This window comes from Megascapheus bottae, chromosome 2 (genome assembly GCF_031878675.1).
Source record: "Megascapheus bottae isolate mThoBot1 chromosome 2, mThoBot2.hap1, whole genome shotgun sequence".
Classification (NCBI taxonomy): Eukaryota; Metazoa; Chordata; class Mammalia; order Rodentia; family Geomyidae; genus Megascapheus; species Megascapheus bottae.
Window position 1 is genome coordinate 3,314,614 of NC_143510.1, and position 12,839 is coordinate 3,327,452.

At 42.5% G+C, this 12,839-nt stretch overlaps 1 protein-coding gene across 1 annotated transcript in view; it reads left to right on the forward strand.

The window, feature by feature from the left end:
• The first annotated feature begins 4,120 nt into the window (after positions 1-4,120).
• LOC150066275 (protein O-mannosyl-transferase TMTC1-like) overlaps positions 4,121-12,839 on the forward strand; it is a 35,764-nt gene continuing 27,045 nt past the window's right edge. Inside the window, exons 1-2 of the mRNA XM_090328997.1 lie at positions 4,121-4,174; positions 12,210-12,283. Of these exons, the coding sequence (XP_090185123.1) occupies positions 4,145-4,174; positions 12,210-12,283 (104 nt within the window). The 5' untranslated portion in view covers positions 4,121-4,144. The remainder of the gene's footprint in view (positions 4,175-12,209; positions 12,284-12,839) is intronic.

A 12,839-nucleotide genomic window follows, 5' to 3' on the forward strand; every position in this document is an offset into this window, starting at 1 on the left:
GACCAACACTTAGTTTGTTGCATGCCAGGAACAAGAGGGCACGCCTCACTTATCTTTTTCCACGGCTAAGTTCTCACTGGAAACAAGTGTGTGTGTGTGTGTGTGTGTGTGTGTGTGTGTGTGTGTGTGTGTGTGTGTGTTATTGCTGTGGGGTAAAAAAAGAAATCTGACTTTTCCTGGTCAGCTTGCTAGTTTATAAAACTGTCTCTTCCACTTTGAGACCATGTCTCATGGCTCTGAGAATCATTTGCCTTCCATTACTTGCGTTGCTTGGAGGCAGATCTACTGCCCTGCAAGAGATGCAGCTGCATAGCTTGTAGGCAGGCAGCCCAGAAGCCTGGGAGCCACTGGGAGTCACTGGAGGCTGAAGTTGTGGAGTCTCCCTGGTATAATGCAGAAGAAGTATTCTGCACTTTCCTGAGATAGTGTCCGGAGACCTCCATACACTGCCTCCACACACATCTCATCCCCTCACTGCAGGCAAAGGTGTGTGCATTTCCCATGGTGGCCAGCAGGGGCGCGGTGGTCATTAAAATGGTTTGCCTGCAGGCATTATGGTATGCCTGCAGGTGTGTATGTGTTTGGGGGGGGGGGGTGTTTCATCTCATCCCTGGGAATGAGCTAGACGCACAGCCCCATTGCTTGTTCTGTAGGTCAGGGAAAACTGCAGGTTCATGTCCAGGATCAGATTGAGTCACCCCAGTGAAAACTTCTTGCTCACTTTCCTGACCAACACTAGTGATGGAAATTGAGTCCTTTTGAGCGGACTATGTGCCCCCAGATAAATATTGATCTCCAGGGATGGGGACCTGGCTCAGCTGGTAGAGCACTAGATAATGAGTAGCTAGGACTACAGGTGCCTGGCTGTAAGCTGCTATTTTCAAAGAAGAAAATTAAAAGAGAGTAATGGACTTTATCTCTAGCTCCGGCTGTGAGAAAGAGGAGGCTAGAGCCAAGGATCCTTCTCTGCTTTCTCTTTGGGGCAGGAGAGTTATGTGCATATGATTTTCCCGCAGGGATGTGGCCTTGTGTGGAACAGCTGATCTAGTTGCTGTAAACTTACGACTCCACCTTTCTGGCCAGTTTTATAAAAGGTGGAGAAACGTCAGAGAGGGAAGGGGTGATTTGTGTTCATATATACAAAACCTTGGAAGGTTTTCAGGCACTCAGAGATGACCTATTAAGAGTATCTGGAAAAAAAAAGTTTCATTTCCTACTGTTTGTCTTTTCAGTGGTAAATGAAGGTGAAATCAAATTAAACAAGAGATATTAAAGTAGAAAGGGAAATATCTCTTAGAATATCCAACATCATGCACATCATCTGTTTATTCAGTAAAGTTTCATTTAGAATCTACTGGGGGCTAAGTGAGATGGATGTTAACAGTGGAAAGAAACGAGTTTCTAACCTGCAGAAAAGGAATGACGTGTGTGTATGTATGTGGTGATTCTGATGTGCTGGTCTTGGGGCTTTACCTCAGGGCTTGGGTGCTGTGTCTGAGCTTTTAAAAATAACCTATTCAAGGCTAGTGCTCTACTACTTGAGCCATAGCCCTACTTCTAACTTTTTGGTGGCTAATTGGAGATAAGAGTCTCATGGACTTTCCTGCTTGGGCTGGGTTCAAACCATAATCCTCAGATCTCAGCTTCCTTTGTAGCTGGGACTACAGGTGTGAACCACCTGTGCCCAGCTCTGGGTATTTTTAAATCTGAATTGAAAGTATTTAGTTCCCTTTTACATCTCCAAGATGGTCAGTATTCTTACTACTATTCTATTTAATTCTGTTAAAATGAGCAATTTCAGCCATTTAAAGGCTGTCAGGTAGGGTGCCAGCACATTTCACTTTTCAGCTCGAGTACTTTGTAATCTTGATAAGCATAGTTGCTACGGTTTCATTTGAGTGTTTGATGAAAATATTGGACAGAGTAGAGATAATAACTGAGTGCTGTCACGTGCACTGAAAGTCTCAGTCCGAGAAGACATTGATTCATTCCTCACCTCTGTATTCCTAGACTGTCATGTGTGTGGGCAGATTGTAAGATATTTTGATAAATGCCTTCGTTGAAGTAAAGATGGGATACATTGATCACATCCCCTGTCCTATTAAACCACAAGATTAATCAGTTAAACATTGGCTCACAGAGTTAGAGTTGCTTCCCTCTATTCTCGTACATACAAGTGTATCCTTAGATTTTGTCAGAACTTGCCTTCAATGTGGAGAATTCACTTTCTATCTTTTTAGGTATTTTTAGACTGTTCCACTTTTATAATCAACATTGGCACGTATTACTTTGTGTATGTGATACAAGGCTTTGAATCCAGGTTCTTGTCCATGCTAGGAAAGCAGTCTTCTTCTTAAACCATACCTCCAAACCTTTTTCTTGGGGGGGGGGAGGGGGCCTAGTCCCAGGACTTGAACTCAGGGCCCGAGCACTGTCCTTGTCTTTCTCAAGGCTAGAATAGAGCTCTGTCATTTGGGCCACAGCACCACTTCGGCTTTTTCTATGTGTGTGGTACTGAGGAATCAAACCTGGGTGATCGTGCATGCTAGGCAAGCACTCTACCACTAGGCCAAAGTCCTGCCTCTTCCACCCCTCAAAAAACCTTTTTCCTTCTTTTCTTTTCTTTTGTCCCTTCCCTTTCTTTCCTTCCTTTCCTCCCTTCTTCCCTCTTTCACTCTCTTTCTGCCTCTCTCCCTCTCTCCCTCTCTCCCTCTCTCCCTCTCTCTCTCTCTCTCTCTCTCTCTCTCTCTCTCTCTCTCTCTCTCTCTCTCTCTCTTCTTCCTTCCTTCCTTCCTTCCTTCCTTCTTTCCTTCCTTCCTTTCACCAGTTCTGGGGCTTGAACTCAGGAAGAACCTGGGTGATATTCCTGTGCTTTTTTCTTTTGTTCAAGGCTAACACTCTACCTCTTGAGCCAAAGCTCCACTTCTAGCTTTTTTGCAGCATAATTGAGATACAAATGTCATAGGTTTACCTTCCTCCTGGACTGATTCTCAACCATGATCCTCAGATCTTAGCCTCCTGAGTAACTAGGATTGCGAGGATGAGCTGCCAGTGCCCAGGAACTGTTTTGTTTTTGAGCCAAGAGTCTCACCAACCCTGTCCGCGAGCTGGCCTTGAACTCGTTTCTATCTCCAGAATAGCTAGTTTTGCAAGTATGTGTTACCATACCCAGTATAGCATGCATTTTGTGTGTTGTGTGTGTGTATGTATGTATGTGTGTGTATGTGTATATGTGAGATCTTTGAATATTTGTTCATTTTTCCTTCATAGCAGGCATCTAGAAGTGCAATTTTCTCTCAAAGCATATATGCTTTGTAAAACTTCTCATACATTTTGGCAGTTAGAGACCTTCAACTTGGACATCCACTAAGTGCATGTGAGATGCCTTCTTGCTTATCATCATTTTGTTTCATTGTTTTCTTTTGTGGGTCATGGGGCTTGAACTTGGCCTGGGTGCTGTCCTTGAGCTCTTCAGCTCAAGGCTACCGCCTACCCCTGAGCCACGCCCCACTTCCTGTTTTCTAGAGGTTAATTGGAGATAAGAGACTCAGATCCTTTTGTGCTCGTGCTGGCTTTGAACCTTGATCCTCAGCTCTCAGCCCCCTGAGTAGCTAGGATTCCAGGCGTGAGCCACCAGTGGCCTGGCTACATCATCATTGTTAAGGGGAATGAACTTGAAGCGAATGGCTTAGCTGGTGGAGAAAGCTCAGCCTAATGAAGTGGAAAGTTGTGTGCAGTCAACCTTGAACATAGATGGACCCTTAGGGAATTAGATACAAGGTTCAGAGGACCCAAGATGTGCCCTTCTTGTAGTTTTTTGGCGTCTGGAAACTGTCTTACTCCTTGTGGGTCCTCCTGTACTGGAATGTAACTCAGCTCTTCAGTACAGGGAGAGGCCCAGCTGCCCCCATAGTTCTCTGCCTGTTCCCTTCCTCCTGGGTTGTTAAGGACACTGCTGCTGGTGGATCTCTGTTTACACTGCTGGAATGAGCCTGGGGGTTGCCTCCCACACAGTTCATTTTGCTTCAGCAGGAGTGAAAATAGTTAATTAGTAACTATGACATTTGGAGTCATGTGCTCAGATAAAGCTTGAGATGTTGAAACTTCTATAGAGTAAATGTTGTGCCTGAGTCAAGGATTTAGAATGACATCTTGGAACTTGGAATATATATTTGTGAGTAGTGTGGGGGGTGGGGTATGTGTATGTGCCAGTATTAGGGATTAAACTCAGGCCTGTGTGTTATCTCTTAGCTTTATTTTTTTTTTTGCTTAAGGCTGGTGCTCTACCACTTGAGCCCTACCTTTACTTCTAGCTTTTTATGGTTATTTGGAAATAAGAGTCCCATGGACTGTCCTGCCCTGGCTGGCTTCAAACCTCAATCCTCAAATCCCAGCTTTGTGAGTAACTACAGTTATAGGCATTGAGCTACTGGTGCCTGGCATAGTTTGTGGGTATTTTGGCAAAGACAAATTGTTTCTGTTAGAGAATTTGACCAAGGGCAAGAGAACACACAGAGAGGTATTGTTTTGGTAAGATGGATCACAATCTAGACAACTACAAACAACACCACTTAGGATGTGCATGTGCTCCCCAAAGAATGATGCCTTGTATGTGGGTGTTTGTTTCTATAACTGACAGACTCAATTGGGGACATTACATCCTGTTACTAAATTAAAGGCTGCTTCTGATCTGCATTACTTTTCAATGAAAAACTACTAGTACTACTTCTACTACTGCTACTGCTACTGCTACTAGTAATCATTATTATTTTATGCCTGTAATGGGGCTTGAACTCACAGGCTTGAGCTTTTGCTGTTTTTCTCCTTCCTTCCTTCCTTCCTTCCTTCCTTCCTTCCTTCCTTCCTTCCTTCCTTCCTTCCTTCCCTTCCTTCCCTTCCTTTCCTTCCTCCTCCTCCTCCTCCTCCTCTTCCTCCTCCTCTTCTTCCGTCTCATCCTTCTTTATTCAAGGCTGGTGCTTTACTAGTTGAGCTACAGCTCCACTTGTGATTTTTGTTTGTTTGCTTTTGCTGTTTAATTGGAGATAAGAGTCTTACCACCTTACCTGCTTGGGCTGGCTTTGAACTGAAATCCTTAGATCTCAGCTTCCTGAGGAGTTAGGATTATAGGCATGAGCTACTAGTATTTGACTCATGATATCATCATCACCGTCATCATATCCTCATCACTAATTAGTTATTTTGATTGGTTGGGGGTTTGTTCTCAGAGTCTGGGGACTGTCCCTGAGCTCTTCTGCTCAAGGCTAGCATTCTACCACAGCTCTACTTCCGTTTTCTGATGGTTAATTGGAGATAAGAGTCTTGTGGACTTTCCTGCCCAGGCTGGCTTTGAACCACAATCCTCAGATCTCAGCCTCCTGAGTCACTAGTATTATGAACCACCAGTGTCGGCCATGATATTTTTTGTTTAATGATATTCAACCCTTCTCTCTTTGGATTTCTTTTAGCTTCTTAGTGAGATGTGCACAATGCAGTGAAGGATGTGGTGATTTGTTTCAGAGCACATTGTATGGACTGTGGCAGCTCTGCTGGCCCTTGAAGTTTGGCGGCTGTAGCTGCTAGTCACGTACCGTGCTAAGCACTCCTGTGCGAGATAATCAGACAGTGCTTCCACATGCCAAATCATGCTTCCGGTGGCACTGTGCCTGGCTGATCATGCTTCTGTCTGGCTTCTCATTGTCTACTGAGGTCTATTTATCCCCAGTGACTGTGCCTCTCATCCCAAGTACTGTAAACTTGCCCTTATACTTGAGATTTGCCAGAGAAACCTCCATAATAGCAAGTGGCAGGAAGGTGTTTCCATGAGCCATGAATGAGAGAAGGACAGGCTCATGTCCTGTCTGCCGTTTCAGTGAGATCAAAGGCTCCTGAAGTAAGACTAGGATAATAAATTCATTGATGTTCTCAGACTATTCAGAGACAGGGAAAATGTGGCACGTAGGCAAATACATAAAAAGATCCCATATTGGGAATCCTGTAAAATAGTAGCTTCTCTTGTTCATTTGCTTATATGTTTTGTTATTTTTTTGCTAGTACTTGTTTTGTTTTTTTTTTTTTTTGCTAGTACTTGAACTTGATGTGGGCATTGCAGTCTCATTTGACTTTTCTTTTTTCTGTTTTTCTTTTTTGCCAGTCCTGGGCCTTGAACTCAGGGCCTGAGCACTGTCCTTGGACTTTCTCTCAAGGCTAGAGCTCTACCACTTGAGCCTCAGCACCACTTCTGGCTTTTTTTCTATGTATGTGGTACCGAGAAATTGAACCCGGGTCTTCATGCATGCTAGACAAGCACTCTACCACTAGGTCAAACTCTGGCCCTTGGAAGATGCATTTGTTCAGATCAACCAGGCTTATCTTTTCCCTTTCACACTGAGCTTGAGGCTTTGCACAAGTGTCTGTCACCTTGGTTTAGTTATTTTTTGTAGGCCAGTCCTGGGCTTTGAACTCAGGATCCTTCTCTCTCCCTGAGCTTCTTTTTTCTCAAGACTAGCACTCTACCACTGGAGCCACATTACTTCCAGCTGTTTTTGGTAGTTTAGTGGAGAAATGAGTCTCATGGACTTTCCTGCCCTGACTGGCTTGGAACTGAAATCCTCAGATCAGGGCCTCATGAGTAGCTAGGATTGCAGGCGAGCCACTGTGCCTGGCAGCTCCATAGCTATTGCTGAGGTTTTTCTTTTCTTTTTAACTTGCTGTATGCCTGCAAAACTGTATAAGCGAATGGCTTCTCAGACAGGTTCCTCTAATGATGGATGTGTTTGAATTCTTAGGAGCAAATTAAATAGGAGCTGGTTGATTTGGCAGTTGGTGGATCATAACATTTACACGAGATACTAGATAACTTTGAGGTTATTGCTGATGGCATTGGTGTTCAAAGAATTCAGTGATTGGCCTACTACAGATACTTCTATTCGTGTGACTCAGGGTATGAGGATGAAACTGCAAATAGTCTTGTGTCCTAGCCATTCCTCACGATGATTTCTGGGGTCACCTACAAGGACCCTGGGTGCTGTCGTGTGAATCTACAGCTTGTAAGATTCCACCACAGGTAACTGAATGTGTTCATATGGAGTCACCTATCCTCATGTTAAGATTCAACTTTCATGTTTAATAATCACTACTTTTATTACAATGTATGAATCCAGTTACTAATGACAGCGAATAAGAATAGTAATTGGAGGGGCTGGGAGTTTGGCCTGGTAGTAGAGTGCTTGCCTAGCATGCACGAAGACCTAGGTTTGATTCCTCAGTACCACATACATAGAAAAAAGCCAGACATGGTACTGTGGCTCAAGAGGTAGAGTTCCAGCCTTCAGAAAGCCCAAGGACAGTGCTCAGGCCCTGAGCTCAAGGGCCAGGACTGGCCAACAAAAAAAAAGAAAAGAAAAGAAAAATAGTAATTGGAATAGGGAGTTGAGGGTCACAGGAAATTTAAGAAACAATTAAGGACCATGTATAAAGCTCAGCCTTAGGAAATTGTCTACCATCCTCAGAACACAGACATGCATATGCCAGTGGCTCCCACCTGTAATCCTGGCTACTCTGGAGCCTGAGATATGAGGATTGCAGTTGGAAACCATCCCTGGCAGGTAAGTCTGTGAGACTCTTATTTCATGTAAACACAAAAAACCCCAGAATTGGAGCTGTGACTCAAGTGGTAGAGTGCTAGTTTTGAGCACAAAAATTCAGGGACAGTGTCCAAACTCAGAGTTTAAGTCCCAAGTCAGGCCAAAACATCCCAAACAAAACAAACATTTCAACGTAACTATGCAATACATTAAGAACAAATGCCAAGAGGAATACACAGTGGAAGTTGATTTCAAGGAGGTGGGAGGATATAATGTTGGTCATTTACTTGTGTGTGTATATTGGGGCTTGAACTTAGGGCCTCTTGTTCTTCCATGGCTTTTTAGCTCAAGGCTGGTGCTCTACCACTTGAGCAGGCTTCTATGTCTGAGTTTTTGCTGGTTAATTAGAGATCAGAGTCTCATAGAGTTTGCTGCCTGGACTGGCTTGAAACGTTTACCCTCTGAGTAGCTCAGATTACAGTTGCCTGTGCCTGGCCAGTATTGGCAGTTGAAAGAAGATCTTCCCTGTGTACATGGAAGATGAGGAATGTAGAATTGCTGTGGTATTTGAGTTTTCACTAGGTACATTTAAAACAATAACCTGGTGGATTTGTTTTCAAATGCCAGCGTTTACAAAAATGCAGGGGTAATTACTTGTTTTCAGCTATTTAAAAGTACAGTGACAAGTTTTGGATATGAGCTTAAATAGATGTGTGAGATACCTAAGTTTTTATAGATCTTTGTAGATATAACATAAGGTAGGTGATCATAGCCTGCATTTTTGACCATATTGAACATGTGGCATTTGACCACTGGCTAGTTCTAATCTATTGCCAGAGACAATATGACTTCTCTGACAAATAGTTTTAAAATTCCAGTTGCAAATCTGTACTGGGGAATCTTGGGATCAGTGATCACAGAAAAGATCTAAATGACAGGACAGTTTTTGTTGTTGTTGTTGTTTTGTTTTTAATGTGCTTATACTAGAGCTTGAACTTGGGACCAGGATGCTGTTCTTTAATTTTTCACCCAAGGTTAGCACCTTATCCCTTGAGCCACATCTCTATGTCCAGTTTTTTGCAGGCTAATTGTAGATAAGGATCCTATGGACTTTTTTTTCCCAAAGATGGCTTCATACCTGGATCCTCAGATGTCAGCCTTTGAGGAGCTGGGCTTATAGGTGTGAGTCACTGGCACCAGGCAACAATAAGAGTTTGAATTCAGGAGTGGCAAGGGAGAGAGGCTAAAGGCTGGCAACTTTAGGCAGTGTGATAATGAGCTAATAAAGCTTGAGTTTGATTCTAAGAAAAGAGGCAAATCCTATTAACAAATTGACCCTGGAAAAGAGATTTAGCAAACTTTTGTACTAATCAAAAAACAAAACGAAACAATCTATAGAAACACAACTAAAGGGGCAAAGAATTTCAAGAGCTGTTATTTATTTTGAGAAGGTATTTACATTTACAAGAGGGCTGTATAAGGAATTTGACATTGCTAATAATTTATACTGTGAAGTAGAGGGAGGGAGGAGGGAGGGTGAGAGGGAGGGAAGGGGAGAGAGAGAGAGAGGGAGAGAGAGATTTCATTTCAGGTTTCTGAAGGCGAGGTAGAGAATTAGAAAAAGATGTGCATTATAGATGATGATGCATAAATTGTTAAAACACACACAGAGACACTGGTGACATGGGGGAAGGAGTTACTGGAACCTTACTCTTCCTTTGTTAAACAAGAACAAAAATGGGTTTAGAAGTTAGCTCAGAAAGGGTGGAAAATTTAAATTTGGAGAATGAACTTGGGTTTAAATACTTTGATATAAATCTGTCTGAACCTGTTGGTATGATTGTTAGTTACATAAGTCACAGTGGCTAAGAAGAGCATTCTTGGTGTGGAACCTTCTAGAAGGTGGATGAGGAGCCTCTCCCATAGCTGGTTTGCAGCCCATAGAAGATCTAGAGTACAGACACACAGTGGCTACAAGACAGAGCATTAAGCTGGGCATTAGTGGCTTGCACTTAATATTCCAGCTACTCAGTAGGATGAGACCTGAGGATCTCAGTTTGAAGCATTTTTTTAGGACATTCACATTTTTTTTCTGAATTCTGAGTCATCAGAAAAAGCAGAGTAATTGACAAATAGGGGAAATTACTATAATTCTCCTCTGAAAACACAAATTTGATAATCAGAGAGACATTATTGGCTTGAAGGAATGTATTTGCATTGAATTGAAAGTAGGAGCAGGGCTGGGAGCATGGCCTAGTGGTCTAATGCTTGCCTAGAATGCATGAAGCCCTGCGTTTGATTCCCTGGTACCATATAACAGAAAAAGCCAGAAGTGGTACTATGGCTCAAGTGGTAGAGCTCTAGCCCTGAGGAAGCCCAAGGACAGTGCCCTGAGTTCAAGACCCAGGACTGGCAAAAAAAGGAAAGAAAGTAGGAACACCCAGGCGCCAGTGGCTCATACCTGTAATCGTAGCTACTCAAGAGACTGAGATCTAAGGATTGCAGTTCAAAGTCAGCCTGGGCATGAAAATCCATGAGACTCTTATCTCCAATTAACCATCAGAAAACCAGAAGTGGCACTGTGGCTCAAGTGGTAGATTTTTAGACTTGCACAAAAGAAGCTCAGGAGCAACACCAGGCCTTGGGTTCAAGCCCCAGAACCTGCACAGAAAGAAGGAAAGAAGGAAGTGAGGGAGGAAGGAAGGGAGTGCTAACACATAGAGGTGGAATTAAAGATGACATTTCCAGAACAGGGACAGGTAGATATTGGAGAAAATGAGTTATAATTTAATTTGTCTGGCTCATGGCTGTGGACTTGTTAAGTCTCCATTCCTGGCCCTGACTGATGCTAATGGAACTTGTTCTTGCAGATAGAATAAATAATTATTAACAATTCTGCTTGGGTTCCAGTGGCTTATGCTATGCCTGGAATCTTAGCTACTCAGTGTAAGAAATGAGAGGCTAGTCACCAATAAGGGGCTCAAGGCTTTACTGAGGGACAGACCTGCTGGGGTGCTCCAAGCATGAAGGGAGGCAGGTGTTAGGTGGGCTACAGGAATTGGAGGGATAGTCTCATTTCCAGGAGTGTAACAAGACTGTTGGAACTGGGGCAGGAATTTGCACGTCACATTGGGAAAACAGTACAACACTAGGGAAATAGAAACCTAAACAGGGTGGGGACTTAGCAAGCTTAGACTCAGGATGGTAAGATCGGAGGCTTGTGGTTCAAAGCCAACCCTGGCAGGAAAGTCTGTCAGACCCCGATCTACACTTAACCAGCAAGAAGACTGGGAGCAGAACTGTGGTTCAAGTGGTAGAGTATCTGACTTGAGTGTAAAAGCCAAGTGAGAACCTAAGGCCCCAAGTTCAAGATTCAGTACTGGAACATACATATATACACACATAAAGAAGAGAAAAGACTGTGGAAATATCAGTAAACAGTAGCATTTGAAACAGGCAGGGTATCATTTGTATGATATGCTTGTATTGGAACATCTCAGTCTGAAATTTTATAGCTTTTGAAATATTTGTTTGCACACAATGGGATATCAGTGAGACAAGTCTAAGCACAAAATTCATCTATATTTCTCTATACACTTTATACACAAGCCTGAAGGTAATTTTTGTGTTGTGCTCTCAGTTGGCTTTTTTGCTCAAGGCTAATACTCTACCACTTTAGCCCACACCTTTACTTGTGGTGTTTTGCTGGTGAATTGGATATTTCTCTCAGATTTATCTTCCCTGGCTTCCTTTGAACTCTGATCCTCAGATTTCAGCCTCCAAAGAAGCTCGGGCTACAGGTGTGAGCCATCGTGCCCCACTGGGGGTAATCGCATACAGAATTTTTGGCATACTAATGGTGTGACTATGATGCCTGATATGAAATATTCCTCTTTCTAGGACTCATGTATCAGTCTTCATTTTTAATATTTAGATTAGGGATGCTCAACCTGAAATGTATCCTCCAGGTCAAGGTTTAATAGAGTCATATGTCGAAAATGCCCACCAAGAATACATTTGTTTATAAAGTGTGTTATTTTTGGAATATTGCTAGTAGGATTTGTATGTTTGCCTGACCTTTCCTTTTCCTTTCTTTTTCTTGTGTTGGTACTGGGGCTCAATCTTTGGACCTAGGTTATCTTTTTTTTGCTCAAAGCTGGTACCCTACTACTTTCTGGCTGGTTCAGGCTGGCCTCCAACTTGGTCCTCACATCTCAGCTTCCTGAATAGTTGGAGTTACAGATATGAGCCATCAGTACCTGGCTTAAGATTTTTTTTAAAAAAAATAAGAGGTCAATAAGTGAATAAACTTTGGTACTATATTAAATGACTATCATGAAAGAGAGGCTAGAAATATAGCTAAACATGAAAAATTTGCTCCTTTCTCTTTTTCTTATTCTGTGGACTTTTCCTGTATGCTTCACTTATTGTAAAATATATATGTATATATATAAAATAATCAGAGGTCATCAGAGGTGCATATGCCATATGTTGGACTTTGAAGAATGTGTGCTTTCTGTTATACCTTTCATTCATCTAAAACAAATACATTTCTGTTAGTTTTCTGGACTAGTAATTCTAATAATTTTTTTGTTCTCAATTTTGTTATTGTGTTGCACTACCTAGGTGGCTGGGATTGTGGGTAGAGCGGATGTGTTAGCCTGCCTCCTGTTCCTGCTGGCTTTTCTCTCCTACAACAGGTAAGTGTAGAGTACTGTCCTCTGAGATTACTGTCACTGTGTGCCATGTGAAGAAGGAGCTTCCGTGTTGACAGTGGGAGGCTCTGCACATTGAAGAGGTCTAGAGCTTCAGGGACAGGAGCTCCTTGGGTATCTGTCATTTCCAGCTCCACTTGGAACCAGAGCTATCATTGTAAGAGACGTTTCCAGTGCGAGGACTCTAAGCTTTTGCTTCTTGGTTGCTTTTACCTGCAGTGTCTGTCTGGAAATGGAATTTAAAATCTTTGCTTTAAGCCAGAACTTATTGAGGGGAGTATACAATGCTCTGGCTGTTTGCCATTTAATTTCTTCTCATTTGGTTCCTTTTATTCCATCTTTATTATCCTCACTAAGGTTTAACATAGTAGGTTAGACTGTAGTGTTTCTCATCTGTCTTTTTCCAACTTAGAACTATTTCATCAAACAGGTAAAATGATTTTCACTACCTCTTTTCTATTTATGTCATTATTTTCTATTATATTGTGCTTAAAATGCTCCAAATGATGAGATTCTCACCTGAGCTGTGATATCCTCATAG